Source organism: Meles meles, chromosome 6 (genome assembly GCF_922984935.1).
Source record: "Meles meles chromosome 6, mMelMel3.1 paternal haplotype, whole genome shotgun sequence".
Lineage (NCBI taxonomy): Eukaryota > Metazoa > Chordata > Mammalia > Carnivora > Mustelidae > Meles > Meles meles.
In genome coordinates, this window is record NC_060071.1 from 148,480,994 (window position 1) to 148,498,796 (window position 17,803).

The 17,803-nt window shown below is 50.2% G+C and overlaps 1 protein-coding gene across 1 annotated transcript in view; it reads right to left on the bottom strand.

Moving 5' to 3' along the window:
* Positions 1 to 17,803, bottom strand: part of LOC123944062 (cyclin dependent kinase 2 interacting protein) — a 22,999-nt gene extending 5,196 nt beyond the window's left edge. The window contains exons 1-3 of the mRNA XM_046008764.1: positions 17,670 to 17,803; positions 6,866 to 7,034; positions 4,049 to 4,178 (exon numbers count right to left, since the gene is read on the bottom strand). Of these exons, the coding sequence (XP_045864720.1) occupies positions 4,049 to 4,178; positions 6,866 to 7,034; positions 17,670 to 17,676 (306 nt within the window). The 5' untranslated portion in view covers positions 17,677 to 17,803. The remainder of the gene's footprint in view (positions 1 to 4,048; positions 4,179 to 6,865; positions 7,035 to 17,669) is intronic.

The following is a 17,803-nucleotide window of genomic DNA, read 5'->3' on the forward strand; positions in this document are numbered from 1 at the left end:
AATCCAAGACCGTCCTAAAAAATCAGGTGTCCACCAAAAATGTAGAGAATACAGCCTGGGAGACTGTAGAGACCAGGGTATCTGCCTCCTCCCAAAGCCACCGGGTCTTAGCATCAGCAACCCCACAGCACATGGTGCAGCCTGTCTTCCCCCTGGCTACTAGCCTCAGGCCGTGATCCTCTCCCTCCCGCTCCAGAGGTGCCTTTGAAAGAAAGAAAACTTCCCTTCTTAGGAAAAAGGGAGTCAGCCCCACGCTCAAAGACTTTGGCAGGGAAGCAATACCCAGGTAACAGTGTGTATAATGTGACTTTACACTTGATCTTAGCCAAAAGGCCGAGAAGTGATTATATAATGGGATTTTTAACTGTATTATAGAAAAACCTTAATGAACAGGATGGGATTAATACAAATTGTGAAGCAGGCCCAAGAGTGAGGTGTGCTTGCGCTGGTGTGGTTCTGCCCGGGAGCAAGCATCGTCCAGCCCTCTGGGTACACAGTTCCCACCTTGGGCCACACCAGCTCCGTGGGAGCCCCTTCCACTTCCAGCTCCAGACAGGACTTGCCACACTGTTCCCTGGGGGGAGCCAAAGCTTCTGCCAGTACCAGGGTCTCCCTTGTCCCCTGAGAGGCCTCAGAAAACCAGGGGACCGTTTTCGGTTCTTGGATAGCCTTTTGGCTGTGATGGCGGCTGTTTTGTCTGCCGGTTCCCCCTTTCCTGGGCTACAACTCCAGTCTCTCCAATTGCTTCTCCCTGATAATGCCTGCCCCCCCAAGCCCCGCTCCAAACACGCATCATGCTGTCTCTGTCTGCATTGACGGGTGGGCCCATCATTTTGTTGGCTGTCAGAGACACAGCCCGGGCTTTATCTGAAGGTCCTGGGAACTCGGCTGACCACAAGCGGGTGGCCACCTACAACCCAGCGGCTACTTCCCCCTGGCCTGCCTCACCCTGGGCCTGTGCTGCAGGTCAGAGGGACCAAGGGCACATGCCCTGCCTTTCCTCTGCTGCTGCTCAGTTCACTGAGCCTGCTGGCTGGGTTTTCTGGACCTTGACTCTCCCCGCTAACGTCCTACCACGCTGTCCCTCCTCAATGCAGGTCAGTGGGGCAGAGGACGGAGTCCCAGGGCACCAGCCCACCACTGGAGGGTGGGAGAGTCTGGGAGGGACAGACAGATCCAATCCCTCCCGGCGTGCCTGAAATGAAAGGCACCCCCGCTCTTCCCCATTGGCCTCCCCTCTGAAACTTCTTCCTGCGGGGCCTACGTCTACAGTGACAGATGAGAGCGTGTGCTCTAACCGGAGCCAAGTGGCATTTGAAAACAAAATCCTTTCAGATTTTTTTACATTCTGTAAAAGTCACATCAGTATGTGTTGAAATGTTTCTCGTTCTAACACAGCTTTGAGCTTCTGTGACAGGCTTTCTCCTGGAAGGGGACGAGGGATGGAGAGGCTGTGGCGGAAGGCAGCGAGGCGGTCGGGGCCGGAGGGCAGCTGACTGAGCACCATGCGTGCTCGGCTTTTGGGCTGTTCACACTATTTTAAGACTGGAACTCAGCTACCCGGTTTCTTTTAGGAACAATACATGCACCTGCTCTTTTGTTCAAACAAAAATATGTATTTTTAAAAGATCTATTTATTAGAGAGAAAGGGAGAGGCAGAGAGAGAAGGAGAGAGCGTGCATGGGGGGAGGGGCAGAGAGAGAGAGAATCTCAAGCAGACCCTGCACTGAGTGAGGAGTGTGACACGGGGCTCCATCCCATGACCCTCAGATCACGACCTGAGCCGAAACCAAGAATTGGACGCTTAACCAAGTGTGCCACCCAGGCAGCCCAAACACAAATACTTGCCATGATCAAATGGGTTCATTTGGGAAAAAGAAAACAAAACAAGTGGGGAGTTTTTCCCTAACTTAGAACTTTGTCCCTTTCAATCGCTTATTTGGCCTGTGTCCCCTCCCCGCTGGCCAGGAGCTCCGTGTCCGGACCTCACTTGCCAGGCACACAGCCGCAAACACGGAGACAAACGAAGAGAGCGGACCTCACGTAGCCCACACCCTTTATTCTCCCGCCTTCCTGAGTGGGGGCCTAGACACCGAGTCGCTGACGCCTATCTTGTTACCTGCTCAGACAGCCCGCGGAGGGCAAGAGCTTGTCACCCCAGCACAAGCCCGGGACGAGGGAAGGCAGAACACAAAACAGGATGATTACAGAAACCTGATCATCTACTTGGAGGAGACTGTTTGCTATTTAGCCCCATAAGCATCTTAAATATCCCAAAGACACTACTGATTTTGATCATAAAAGGCCAAATTACCAAAATGTCCTCAAACATTTATTTTCTTATCTTCGTGTTCCTGAAACCATAATGCATCTTACAGTTGATGTGTCTAAAACGGTAGTGTTGGGGCACCTGGGTGGCTCAGTTGGTTAAGTGTCTGACTTTTGATCTCAACTCAGATCTTGATCTCACGGTTGTGAGTTCAGGCCCCACACTGGACTCCATGCTCGGTGTGGAGCCTACTTAAAAAAAAGAAAAAAGGTAGTCTTTCTTTCCTAAAAACTCTTCTATTTATTTATTTTTAAAGATTTTATTTATTTATTTGACACAGAGAGAGCGCAAGCAGGCGGAGCAGCAGGCAGAGGGAGAAGCGGAAGCAGACTCCCCGCCGAGCAGGGAGAATGTCTTGACACTCGATCCCAGGACCCTGGGATCATGACCTGAGCCAAAGGCAGACACTTAACTGACTGAGCCACCCAGATGCCCCTCCTGAAAAACTCCTTTAAACTGACAGCTTTGGAACAGCTGGAATCCTAAATCTGAACAAGTAGTATCTTGAAGAAATACAACACGCTCCACATGATTACACTCCACATATTCTGTTTCCCAGGCAAGAAGTCATGTCAAAGACCAGACACATTTCCATCAAAAAGATTAAAAGATAAAGATTTTCCATGTTCATGGGTAAGTTCTAGTTACCCAAGTTCGAGTCTGTGCCCAGCGAGGAGATGCGGAGCTAAGTCTACGTTTGGTGGCAGTGCGGTGGATACTGGTGATGGGTTAACCAGTCATTAGTTCGTTACACACGGAGAACATCTCTCATGGGCCAGACCAGGGCCCACAGACCGAAGCCAGCCCACACACTACTTGAGTATGGCCCAAGAGCTCAGAATGGGTTTTATATTCTGAAATGCTTCAGAGAATCATGTAAAAAGAATATTCTACAACACATCAAAATTATGTGATATTAAAATTTCAGTGTCCATAAATAAAGTTTTATTGGAACACAGCCAGACGGACAGAAACCTGAACCACGTCCATTTGGACATCCCGTGACAGGAACCAAAACTACCCCCTCAAGCAACGGCAACTGCCCAGAGCCAGCAAGACGCCGTGTGACCCTGCCCCCCAACCTGGCAATCACGATCAACGTTTTACTGCCCACCTGCACGTACCCACCAACCTTTGTCCCACATTTCCTTACATAAACCTGCAAGTCTTTCCAGCACTTTCCAGAGGGTCATTGAGACGCTAGTCTGCTGCCCTCCCAGTGTCCGCCTCACTGAAACAAAGTCCTTTCTTGTGCCCCCACCACTCGCTTCTCTGCCTGTGGATTTTGTCAGTGGTGAGTGGCCCAGCCTGGTCTATTTGGGACCCTGGAGGCTGGTGCTCACACACACCTTGCACGCCAGCTAGGCCGCCATTTGCTTCTGTACCATCTGTGGGTCGCTACATGGGGGAGCCCAGTGATGATGAGACACGGAAGGGTCCACAAATCCCCAAATATTTACCATGCGGAGCCTGCAGAAGTGGGTGAGATGGACCCAGACAGCGCATGGGGCAGAAAGAACAAAGGTCTAGGACAGCATCCTGGGGGGGCATTGAGATTTAGGAAGCAAGTGGAGGAGGCTGAGGAGGGAAAGGCAAGTGTCTGGGGGAGAGCGTCTCCCACCATGTGCACACCTGCCAAGCGCCGAAAGTCCCAAGTCCACCCCCCCACCTGAGGTTCAGTGGCTGCGAGCCCAGGTGGCCAGGGGCTCTGGATCTCACCAAAGCTTCTAAGGTGGTCTGCAGCTCCTCACACAGCGTCTCGAGCTCCTTGCTATATTCTGGAAGCGTCTTGTCAGCATCTTCCCCGGAAGCCGGGCTGCTGCTCTGTAACTCTGCCTTATCTTCACTCCTGGGCAAAAGGGAAAAGAGTGGAAACAAAGTGTACCCTGAAAGGCACCTCGCTTCCTTATGGCAGACCCCAGAAAGTGCGATCTCCACATAAGGGTGTCAGGCATTTGGCCCAGGTGCACTTCATGTGGATGCGATACAAGATTCCTTATTACTTCTGAGCCCAAAGAACACGCCCACCAGCTCTGCGCTGGAGGGAGTCGGCTGGAGGCAGCCGCGTGTTGCCCGTGGCCTGGGGCCCCGTGCTGGGTGTACGAACATGAACACGACGTGACCACTTCCCCAGAGTTCACCGTCTGGGAACTGTTTGGTAAACCGAAGGCTGTGGCCTGTGGGGCATGAAATTAACCTAGCGTGGTCACAACACTTCAGGAGAAGATGAAGCACGGAAACAGAACAGTCTCAGAGAGCTCCGAGTGCAGGAGGGCGAGTGGGCCTCGGCGGGAAGAGGCAGGAGAGGCCTAACCGTGTGAGATTCTGCGGCGGGAACGGGTCAGAGCCAGGGGACAGTGGTCCCCTTACAGACCATGACGCAGGAACACAGAATTATAACTTTGAGATAAGAAATAACCCATGCAGGAAGTGCAAAGAACGAAACCAACCTTCCCATCGGAATTGGCAACTGCCAACAGTTTTCTCAGGGCTCCTTTGTCTTTTTGTGTTTTTATTTTCAATTTTATTTTAATTTTTCAGTGTTCCGAGATTCATTGTTTATGTACCACATCCAGTGCTCCATGCCGTACATACATTTTGGCAGAGGGGGCTGGGTGGCTTAGTGGGCTGAGCATCTGTCTTTGACTCAGGTCACAGCCCTGGGGTCCTGGGATCGAGCCCTGCGTAGGGCTCTCTGCTCAGCAGGGAGTCTACTTCTCCCTCTCCCTCTGCCCCTCCCCCTGCTCATTCTCTCTCTCTCAAATAAACAAATAAATAAAACATCTAAAAAATAAGAAATTATGGGGCGCCTGGGTGGCTCAGTTGTTAAGCATCTGCCTTTGGCTCAGGTCATGATCCCGGGGTCCTGCAATCAAGCCCCGAGTCCGGTTTCCTTCTCAGCACTCCCCTTGCTTGTGTTCCCTCTCCCGCTACCACTCTGTGTCAAATAAATAAATAAAAAATCATATTAAAAAAAAGACCACTTGTTCTTTTTTTTTTTTAAAGATTTTATTTATTTATTTGACAGAGAGAGATCACAAGTAGGCAGAGAGGCAGGCAGAGAGAGAATGAGAGGGAAGCAGGCTCCCCGTGGAGCAGAGAGCCCGATGCGGGACTCGATCCCAGGACCCTGAGATCATGACCTGAGCCGAAGACAGCGGCTTAAACCACTGAGCCACCCAGGAGCCCAAGACCACTTGTTCTTAAGTGAAGAATGATTTAATAAAAAAACACACAGAAAGAAAGAAATTGCTAAGGAAAAGTACACTCCTAGTTCTCTTCTACTCTCCATCCTCCCCCTGACTTCTGACACCCACCCACCAAAGGCAGGGAGTGAGTTTCTCCACACCAGGCAGTCCTCATAGTCCGCGGCCATTCTCGCAGTGTCCACGCAGACACTCCCTACCGGAGACAGCGTCCGATCCCACACATCAGTGCTCGGCCCCACGAGACTGTCCCCGCTCAACTCCAGACACCAACGGCAAGTCCAAGGTGTTAGCTGTGCTTCTGACTAATGGGCCGTGGGTAAGAGGTTCCCCCAAGCCGCCCCCTTGGATCTGAAGGATTTGCTACAGCGGCTCACAGAACTCTGGAAAATGGTTTCCTTACTGGATCGCTGCTTCATTACAAAGGATATTAAGGGATACGAAAGAATAGCCCGATGAAGAGGAACACAGAGGAAAGTCTGGGAGGGTCCTGAGCACAGGGGTTTGGTCCCTGTGGAGTCTGGGGGCCACCCTTCCAGCAGGGAGTGGTGTTAACCATTCCCCAGAGCAGAAGCTCTCCCGACCCCATCCTTTTGGGGTCTTACGGAGGCTTTGTTAGGTAGGCACAGTAGACTAAATCACTGGCCAGTGGGGACTCCTCTCCCCTCCCTGGCAGGTGGGGTGAATGGGTGGGGCTGAAAGTTCTCGCTCTCTAATCCCCTGCTCGGTTCCCGCGCGGGGCTGGCCGGAAGTCACCTCCGCAGCCTGAACTCAGGGGTGGCTGGAAGGGACATGTCATGAAGAACCAGACACTCCTTTCACCAGGATCTTTCTGGAGGACAAAAGACCAGATATTAGAACAGAGGAAGCTCCTAGTGCCCTTATCCATGGGGAAGTCGGAGGGGTTTTCGGACCTGTATGCCAGGAACAGGGAGGGAGACCGAAGAGAAGGAGCGCTCTTACTGTCCGTCACAACGTCACAGAAACAAAGTACAAGGTCGTGAAGCCCAATCCTGCTGATCTCCCACCAGCACTCACGGTGCTGAAGGGGCGAGCTTCACGACCGGGCCCCTGTCCTTCCAATCCATTTCCACAGTTTTATACACAGACATAACCACGAACAGTAGGTAGCACCATTCTGTGTTTAAAGTGGACATGCACAGTTGGCGCGTGCGCACATCGTTTTACCGCTTGCTCCTCTTCTCAACGTGAGGTCATCCGCTCACGCTGCCGCGGACTGCCGTTCCCGCCCTAAAAGTCCCCCAGCAGACTCGTGCCCGCTCAGTAAGGGTGCGGAGCTTAGAGCACGAGGACCTCCACACATACTCACCACAACCGGATTTTCAGGTTGGCAATGCTGTTTGCAGTAGCAAAGCCCGCGTCGTTGAGGGTTTCCCATTTCAGGATTAAATTATGCCAATCAGCTGCATTGTCCTTAATTTTTCTTGCGCTGACAGATAAGACGGGTTTTCTGGGCGTTACACTTCCAAGAGTGTTTGCTGACAGGGAATAAGAGAAACATAATGATTACAAATTTGTGAAATAAATAAAAGGAACCTCATTTCGGATGGAGTCAGGAAGCCGTGAAAGGGCAGCTCTCACAACCACGTGACTTGCTGTGGCCTGCACAACCCGCAGGAAGGAGGAAGAGAAGAGTTCTCACAAGGGAGCCCATTCTTCACGTAGGAATTTCATTTCCTGCTTTGAAAGAAAAGAAGATGCCTTCGCCCACCCCCAGCTCCAGCGAGGGCTCACCCACCAACCACCCCTTGTAGCGATGAGAAACCACTACAAACCTCGAACTCTTGTTCTCCACGGAACTTGGGTTCAACCCTTCCCCACTTCCCCCTAAAACCTAATTAAAGCTGACCTTCCCCTTGTCTCTTCCCACTTGCCTACGATTCATCACAGGGAATTGTCCTGAATTGCAATTTCTTTGTGATTCCTGAATAAAGCCCCCCTTTTTTTTTTCCACCTAGAGATGTTCTTTGCTCTGTTTAAAGTTTGTATCACTTGGCGGTCAGAGTGGGATCCGAAGGAGAGGGCCCTATGGGACCAGGCGTCTGCATGGAGGCCTCGTGCTCACCCCTTTGGAGAGTGTCTCAGATTTCGTGCCCGACTTTATTCAGGATCTGTTTGAAGCACTCACTCACTCACGTATTTTCAGCACCCCAGATTTTGAGTAATAGGATTTTGATTCTCCACATTCTCTCAGGAGGGTCCTCTTTTTGGGACCCCATCGGGTTTTAGGTTTAAAAGCTATGGTCCTGGGGCACCTGGATGGTTCAGTTGTTAAGCGTCTGCCTTCGGCTCAGGCCATGATCCCAGCGTTCTGGGATCAAGCCCCACATGGGGCTCCCTGCTCAGCGGGAAGCCTGCTTCTCCCTCTCCCACTGCTCCTGCTTGTGTTCCCTCTCTCGCTGTGTCTCTCTGTCAAATAAATAAATAAAATCTAAAAAAAAAAAGGCTACAGTCCCTCCTTGTCTGCTTTACTATTATTTTCGTCCTCATTTATTTGATTTGAGTATATTAGCACAGTGCTATACTGGTTTCATGTGTCCCATCGAGTGATTCAACACCTCCATACGTGACCTAGTACTCAGCACACGTGTGCTCCCTAATCCCCATCACCTGTTGCCCCCATCTCCCCACCACCTTCCCCTCCCCCCGGTACCTATCGATGTGTTCTCTGTTGTTACAAGTCTTTTTTGTTCCTTTTTTCTGTTTGCTTTGTTTCTTAAATTCCACATGTGCATGAAATCATATGGTATTTTTCTCTGATGGACTTATAAAGAACTGACATAACCCAACACCAAAAAGTCAATAATCCAATTTAAAAATGGACAGAGGACATGAATAGACATTTCTCCAAAGAAGACATACGGACGGCCAACAGACACATGAAGAGATGCTCAACATCACTCATCACCAGGGAAATGCAAATCAAAATGCGTGTGGGAAACAAAGGCAAAAGAAAAATTATTACATTTCCTTACTACTTATAGCCCACTGGTTAAGTCCTTAAAACAGGCAGAGTGACATTCCTCTAGGAAACCAGCTGCCTTGAAGCTAATTCATTGCTAAAGGCGTAAGGCAATCTTCCCCTGACTCCCTTCTCCCTCCAGGATCCTGTAAGTCTTAAATAAAAATTCCTTTAGGGGCGCCTGGGTGGCTCAGTGGGTTAAAGCCTCTGCCTTTCGCTCAGGTCATGATCCCAGGGTCCTGGGATCGAGCCCCGCATCGGGCTCTCTGCTTGGCGGGGAACCTGCTTCCTCCTCTCTCTCTCTCTCTCTCTGCCTGCCTCTCTGCCTACTTGTGATCTCTGTCTGTCAAATGTATAAATAAAATCTACAAAAAAAAAAAAATTCCTTTAGAAATTTCCTTTTTTTCTAAACCCGAGATGAATGTTGGCAATCACCCCCCAAGCATATGGCCCACTGTTATACATTGAAGGGTCTCATGGATAAGTTTTAGACAATAATAAACGACCTTTTCCCAACAACAGCTACCCCCCTTCAAGGTCCTGGAAACCTTGCTTCCAAAATTCCTTAAAGACCTACACTGTCCCTAACCTCTGCTCAACTTGAGAGTATATAATGGGCCACTCCTCATGACCCCAATGCGGCTCTTTCTGCCCATGGGTCCTATCCCTGTGCTTTAATAAAACCACCTTTTTGGACCAAGAATGCTCCAAAGACCAAGATGTCTCAAGAATTCTTTCTCCACCATTGACTTCGAACCCTAACGTCTTTCCTACATCCAAACCCTCGATGAGATATCACCTCTCACCTGTCAGAATGGCTGCTATGGAAACGACAAGAGGGGCACTGAGGTGGCTCCATCAGTTAAGTGTCTGCCTTGGCTCCGGTCACAATCCTGGGGTCCTGGGATCGAATCCCACATTGGGCTCTCTGCCCAGCAGGGAGTCTGCTTCTCCCTCTACCTCTGCCCCTCCCCCTGCTCATGCTTGCTCTCTTTTTCTCCCAAATAAATAAATAAATAAAAATTTTAAAAAAGCAAAGACAAGAAATAGCAGGTGTTGACGAGGATGTGGAGAAAAAGGAGCCCTCGTGAACTGTTGGTGGGAAAGCATTTTGACTAAATGTACCAACTTACCCAAAGATGAGTTCAAACTTCAACGGCCATTATGGGGAACTCTCGACCTCACGCCCCCAACTTTTCTCAGAACCTAATTAGAAAGCTCTGACTCTAGAATTAAACAGACTCCATGGGATGCCTGATTTAATGGATACCCAGTGGCTTCTAAGAGAATTTAGGACTTGCAAGTCGCCTCTTTATAAAATACGATTCCAAATTAACTCAAGCAACAAACAATTAAAGGAAGACAAAACTCTTCTGAGGCCTCTTGCTCCCCTCCTGTCCTCTCCGTCTCAGGGCACACAACTCATCTTCGCAGAGCTTACGGCCACCTTCCCCCGTCCCTCCTGCATGGCCCCTATCTCCTTGACGCCCTTGCACTTCCTCACTTCCTCATTCCTCTCTCTGGACGACCCTCCCTCCCTCTCCCAAACCTACGAAAACCTGCCCCATTAAATTCAGACCCTCTGAGGATCCACATGCGAACCCCCCGATTTCTTCAGTGGCCTGGACTGGAGGCGAATTAGGAGCTACAGTCAAAGACTTTCCCAAAGTGAGATTTGGGACGCTCCGAGTTGCTGACGGTCCCCACAGTTCCTCCCAGATTTGCTGAGACGGTGACCCATCAGCTGGGTTTCGCAGACTCAGATCCGCGATTCCACAAGCCTGCTGTCCAGGACCAGTCCCACTCGATGAACTCGTCGCCACGCGGGTAATCCTGGTGAGGGAAGGATGTCCTTTCCGACCTCGGTCAGTACTTCCTATATGACTAAGTTCTTTTTTCAGCTTATCTTTTAACTCTGGAAAAGAGCCAGCTGGCAGAGCATCCCGTGAGGGGAACTGAAACTACCCCCTCGAGCAACAAGGATGGCCGGAGCCGGCAAGACCCCTCCTGACCGACCCCACGACAGCAAGACCGGACCTTCGCTGCCCCCTGCACGAACCACCCTCTTCATCCCACATTCTCCTTGGACAGACCTGGGAGGATCTTCAGGGCTTGGGAGACTCTCTGAGACACTAGTCCACGGTCCTCCTGGTGTCACTCACTGACATGAAGTCCTTTCTTGTGTGCCCACCACTTGCCTCTCTGCCTGTGGATTTTGTCAGCGGCGAGTGGCCGAGCCCAGTGTGTTGGGATCCCGGGGCCAGCTGCTCCACGGAGGGATCTGTAGAACCACAGATGGGGTCCTACCCCCTGCTTTGCTACATGATTGAGCTCCTGCAGGCACTAAATGCCTTTAGGAGCAATTCCTAGGGCTTTCCCAACACCTGCCCAACACACTTGCTTCAGGCTTGTACTCAGAAACCCAATGAACCCATGCACGATGATCATAGTTGGCTCCGAGTTTCTGTGGGGATTTTTTTGTTTTTTGTTTAGAGAGAGAATCTTAGGCAGGCTCCATGCTCAGCATGAACCCGATGCAGGGCTTGATCTCATGACCCTGAGATCGTGACCAGAGCCAAAATCAAGAGTTGGATGCTCAACCAACTCGGCCACCCAGGCGCCCCTCCAAATGGTTTTTAAAGAAAATTCTGATCTTCCTTTAAACACCAAATCTACTTGGGTAGCCTTGAATTCTGTGTTCATTACTGGGCAGGTCTTCCAGTTCATTACTGGGGTGATCTTGTTAGGAGGACCAGGATGAAGGATACCTGGGCGGCTCAGTGGGTTAAGCCTCTGCCTTCAGCTCAGGTCATGATCTCAGGGTCCTGGGATTAAGCCCCACAGCAGGCTCCCTGTTCAGCAGGAGGTCTGCTTCTCCCTCTCTCTCTACCCCTCCTCCCGATGGTCCTCATGCGTGCATATTCTCTCTCTCTCTCTCTCTCATGCTCCCTCTCCCTCTCTCTCAAATAAATAAAACCTTTTAAAAAAAAAAAGAAAGCTTAATAAATTCCCCTCCCCTTGGCCATCCCAGTGATCAACTTCCTTTAAAAAAAAAAAGATTTTATTTATTTATTTGACAGAGAGAGAAAGAGATCATGAGTAGGCAGAGAGGCAGACAGAGGGGGAGAGGGGAGCAGGCTCCCAGCTGAGCAGGGAGCCCGACGTGGGACTCAGTCCCGGGACTCCAGGATCATGACCCGGGCCGAAGGCAGTCGCCCAACCAAATGAGCCACCCAGGTGCCCTCAACTTCCTTTTTATATAAGAAAAGGAAGGGAATTCCTTGGGGTTACTCACCCCAAACACAGGGATCACCATCAACCCCATATGGCGTTACAGTCAACAACATGCGGCACCAGACGCCTTGCCTCAGAGCCATTCCTGCAACCACCCTTTTGGCTAAGGGCAGCAAGGAGACGGTCCCAGGACCCCCGTAGCCATCCCCATGCCCCACGCAGTAGAGGCCCCCCTGAACACCCACCACCCCCCAACCAGTCATCCCTCTCCTATGAAATCCTCTTCCTAACCACTCCACCCAGAACCCCTCGCTGCGGTCACCTCCCGGCTCGGGCCTGACTGACGGATCACCTCCTAACTCCCTCCCGTGATGACTAACATCCTTCGGATGACGCTGACTTCTTCACCCTCCCGTGGTGGGCGTGCTTGCCGAGGGCACAGCTGCCCACATTTACGCTGACAGCAGATGCGCTCTAGGAGTGGCTCACAATTTTGTAATGTCATGGAAACAGGCTGGCTTCCTATTTCTAGCAGGGAGGAAATTTTAAATGGGTCTTATGTCCAAAATATATTAGGTGCTACACTCCTCACAGCTGCTCTGGCTATTATTATTATTATTATTAGAGAGAGAGCATGAAGGGGCCCGCATTGGGTTCCATGCTGGGTGTGGAGCCTGCTTGAGATTCTCTCCTCCCTCCCCCGCTGCTTGTATGCCCGTGCACATTCTCTCTCTAAAAAAGAAGAAGAAGGAGGAGGAAGAGGAAGAGGGGGAGGGGGAGGAAGAGGAGGAAGAAGAAGAAGAAAAAGAAGAAGAAGAAAGAAGGAGCAGAATTAGAGTTTCTGGCATGACAGGACTCCTGCAGGGCTCAATCTCACAACCCTGAGATCATGACCAGAGCCGAAACCGAGAGTTGGATGCCCAACTGACTGAGTCGCCCAGATGCCCCTCGGCCTCTCTTGGAAAGACAGTGCCCTAATCACATTTCCCAATCCCCCACAGAAGGAGGAAAGCTTTCTGACTCCTGCACCTGTCACCAGAAGCTCTGACCTGTTCACAACGTCAGACACCGATAACCTATATCCAATTTCTTTTTTTTTTTTTTTTAAAGATTTTATTTTTATTTATTTGACAGATAGAAATCACAAGTAGGGAGAGAGGCAGGCAGAGACAGAGAGGAGGAAGCAGGCTCCCTGCCAAGCAGAGAGCCCGATGCGGGGCTCGATCCCAGGACCCTGGGATCATGACCTGAGCGAAAGGCAGAGGCTTTAACCCACTGAGCCACCCAGGCGCCCCACCTATATCCAATTTCTTTGTCGTCCCGAATGCCACGGTAGATGACACCCGCAAGCCCCCAGATGTCACCTACCGGGTAGGCTACTACGACCGGCACTCCCACACTTGTTTCAGCCTTGCCCTAGTCATGACTGTACTAGGTCAGTTAAATCCCTCCATTCTTGCCCTCGGTCAATCCCATGTTCTTTTCCTTACATAAGTGCGATCTGCCTCCCTGCACCCAAGAGAAATACAAATAAGTTTATGCCTCTTTGCAAAATTTCTAGAAAAGACCCCTTCATGAAGGGACGGCCTCACACGGAATATCATCTCAACTCCTCTGATCCCTGGCTTGAAAAGGCTAATCAGGAAATTCCAGCTAATAAATCACACTCCAGACCTTAGCGGGGTCCTCGCACACCACATGGTTTCATTTTTGTTTACAGGGACAGCATTTCCCAAGGGCATACGAATGCTTAGACAGTTGGCAACTTGGAAGTCAATGTTTATTGTTTATTGTTAACTTTCATAACAAACCAGAGGCCTCCGCTGGCCTGCCCCATTAGGCTCCATGGCACTCTTAATCAGGAACTTCTGGGGGCATATATGACTCCTGGTTTGGCTCTGTAGGGAGGTTTTCCCTTTGGGTCAGAATAAGTGCCAATGAACACACGATCCGAAATCTCTCCCTACATTAGGAGAGGTAGCTGATTCCACAGCCAAAGCAAGAGTAGCTCAACAATGATCATGGGACTTGTTGGCTGAAGGAGTTTTGGACAGGGCACCTGGGTGGCTCAGTCGATTAAGCATCTGCCTTTGGCTCAGGTCATGATCCCAGGATCCTGGGACTGAGCCCCACATCGGGCTCCCTCGGTCTGCTTCTCCCTCTCTCTTTGCCCACTCTCCTGCTCTGCTCTCTCTCTCTCTCAAATAAATAAAATCTAAAAAAAAAAAAAAAATTTAAAAAGGGGGCGCCTGTGTGGTTCAGTGGGTTAAGCCTCTGCCTTCGGCTCAGGTCATGGTGTCAGGGTCCTGGGATCAAGCCCCACATTAGGCTCTCTGCTTAGTGGGGAGCCTGCTTCCCCCTCTCTCTCTGCCTGCTGCTCTGCCTACTTGTGATCTCTCTCTCTGTCAAATAAATAAATAAAATCTTTTTAAAATAAATAGAATAAAAAATAAATAAAAATAAAGGCGTTTTGGACAATCTACTTGCTGAATAAGGAGGCATTTGTGCAGAAATACCACTTGCTGTACGTGGGGAAACACCTCTGGGGAAACAGAAACCCACTTACACAAGATCAGGGAACAAGAGCACTGATTACAACGAATTACCCCTAATGACCCCTGGTCTTCTGATCTGTTTAGCTGGTTACCTTCAGGTTTGAGCTCCTGGTTTAGAACGATCAAGCTGGATTTGTTATATTACTTTTAATTCTGCCCTTTTTAAAAAAGATCTTATTTATTTATTTTACTTACTTATTTGACAGAGAGAGAGCGCGCACAAGCAGGGGGAGTGGCAGAGGGAGAGGGAGAAGCAGACTCCCATGCTGAGCAGGGAGCCTGATGTGGGACTCGATTCCAGGACCCCAGGACCATGACCTGAGCTGAAGGCAGATGCTTAACTCACTGAGGCACCCAGGTGCCCCAAGGTAGAGATTTTAGATGGGAAGTGCTGAGGTCTCCCTCCTACCCTTTCTTGTCACTCACATGTGGCCTCAGTGGCTTCCAGTCATTATGCACTTTCCCTCTGACACAGGATGGGACAACCAGGAAAGTAGACAAAGCCACTAAATGCAGGCAGGAAACCTGACTCTTGATAAAGTGATTTTTTTTTTTTAGCAAAGGCTTTGCTCCAGAGAGGGAAATGTGAAAATAAAGGAAACCTCATTTAAAATGGACTCAGAAGCCCTGGAGAGGCGGGTGTTCTCGCACACACTACTTGCTGTAGCCTCCACAACCAGCAGGAGGAAGGAAGGTAAGAATGATTTCAACAAGTGAGGACATACTTCACATAGGAATTTTATCTCCTGCTTTTAAGAAAAGGAAGGAAGAGGGGCACCTGGGTGGCTCAGTGGATTAAGCCTCTGCCTTCAGCTCAGGTCATGATCCCAGGGTTCTGGGATCAAGCCCCACATGGGGCCCTCTGCTCAGCAGGGAGCCTGCTTCCCCCCCATCTCTGCCTGCCTCTCTACCTACTTGTGATCTCTCTGTCAAATAAATAAATAAAATCTAAGAAAGAAAAGGAAGGAAGAGCCCCCGCCACTCGCCCCAGCAATAAATGCACTAACCACCATCTCTCATTGTCTCACTGTAGCCACTGGAGAAACCACTGTGCAGAAACCACGACAAGCTTGAACTCTTGTTCTTCTCCAATACATTTTTGTTCACAACAACTTTCCAGTTTCCTCCTAAAAACTTAAGGAAAGCTGACCTTCCCTTTGTCTCTTCCAACTTGCCAGAACTCATCATAGCTTGCCTGTCCCATATTTGCTCTGTTTAAAGTCAACAAATTTATGGTCTTAGTTGCAGAACACACACACATCTACATGTGTATATATATACATATATATTTTCCCCCCCTCCTATTAGAAACAGCCAGATGGAAGAGATGTCTTTACTTATACGACTCATCAACAACATGCCAGACATAGGGGATGACGGACTGAGTGAGGTGTACCAGGGCCATTTTCATGGAACTTACTTTGCAAAGAGGAGGTGAATAATAGACAACCAGATAACCACGATCGATTCAGATTGTGGTAAGTGCCACGCGGAAAAGAAAAAGCGGTCTTGTGTTACAGTGAACCCCTGAAGTGATGTCATTTAGGCTGGAACCTGAATGATGAGAGGTCAGCAGTAGGTCCTAATGTGAGAATGAGCATGGTGAGTCTGCAAAATTAAGCAAGACCAGCGTGTTTATGACGAGGGATAGAAAGCAGAAAAATGTAAACCTTTAGCCTAGAAGACTGACCTTTAGCCTACATAGTTCCAACAAAGATCAGATATGTGCTGGTTGCTGAACTCTTTTTTTTTTTTTTTTTAAGATTTTATTTTTTCATTTGAGTGAGAGAGGGAAAGAAAGCACAAGCAGAGGGAGGGGCACAGGGAGAGGGACAAGAAGTCTCCCTGCTGAGCAGGGAGCCACACACGGGCTCGGTACCAGGACCCTGGGATCATGACCTGCGCCAAAGGCAGCAGCTTAACCTACTGAGCCACCCAGGCGCCCCAGTTACTGCATTCTTAAAGGGTCTCATGACTGCCTATAAATCTCACCAACAGTTAATATTGAACTGAATGATAAGCACCAGATAAATCTTGCTAAAGTAATTTTATCAGTAGAAATTCAAAGAAACATTTATAATACTCCCAGCATGTCTCCTCCCTCTTGACCACTAAGCAAAAATGCAGCCTTTCTGCCCATGGATCCTGCCCCATGCTACTTAAATAAACTCACTAAGTTGCATCATGCAACATCCCAATAATTCTTTCTTGACGTTTGTGCTGGATGACCCCACATCATCTAGAATAGAATGGTGGTGGGAAGGGGGATGGTGGAGGGGACAGTCAAGCAACTGGAACATTAAAGACCAAGACAAAGAGTTTAGATTTATTCCAAGTCAGTGGAAAGGAAGCAATAAGCTCTGAGTAGGAAAGTGACATGATCTGATTTAGGTTTTCAGAAATCACTCCTTCCACAAGGACATCTTCCTGGATCTCCCAGGTTGGGTTAGGACTCATTGCACTGGATATCTGAAACAACCTCTTCAGCTATCACTGACACTCACCAGCGTGGTACATTTGCTCGTGTAATGTTTATATTCCCCGCTGACTGTAAGCCCACCTGAGCAGTGACTATGTCTTGCTCCCTCTCCCACCCTCAGCACACAGTAGGTGGTGAATAAAATGTGTTAAGTGGAGAAATAGTCCTTATCATCTGCCCTATACTATTCTAAGGGTTTCTCTCCTCCAGAAGGGGCTCCTTGAGGGTGAAGACCCCATCTGATTCATCCTCTGCTCCATACCCAGCACGTATTTAGGAACCAAAAACACGGTTCTAAGTTCAAGAAACTCGGGCCAGTCGAGAAAGAGACCAGTAATGGGAGTCACAGAACAGAGCAGAGTGAGGTTAGCGTCCCTTCCGAGTCGCGGCTCCCAATCCGTTCACAATAGCACACGGGATCCCTGTGGGGCTCTATCGCGCTGACCCACGTAAAGCACTTGGGACACTACTTGGCACACGGTGCTCGCTGAACGACAGCTTGTGTTACAAGACAGAGCTCTGTGCCGGGTAATCCTGAGGGGCATTCAGGGGGAGGTTTTGGGAGGAGCTGGGCATGCAAGGCTCGGCACGCAGAGTCCTCCGCTCATGCTGGTTTACAGTGACAGTCACGATCTGAGCGTCGGGATGGGCAGACCCTCCTGTCCAAGCAAGTAGTTTCTGCACGAGAAAGGAACCGAGGCTCGGCTAAACTGATTGGCTCCCGGGCGGACCGCCGAGCCTGCGCGAGGCCGGCGGGATGGGCTAGGCCAAGGCAGGGACCCCCGCTCACTCCCGCAGGCCCCCGGCCCCCGGCCCGTGCCGCAGGCCCAGCGGGGACGCGCACACCCTCCCCGCCCCCCCGGACCTGGCCCGTCTCACGCACCTGCCATGCGTCCGCAGATATCCCGGGAAGGAGCCCGGAGCCCCGCCCACGACCGCCGGAAGTGCGCTGACGTCCTTCCGGCGCGCTCGGCTGGCTCGCCGCCACTTGTGGCTCGGCTGCTCTAGCCACCTGCG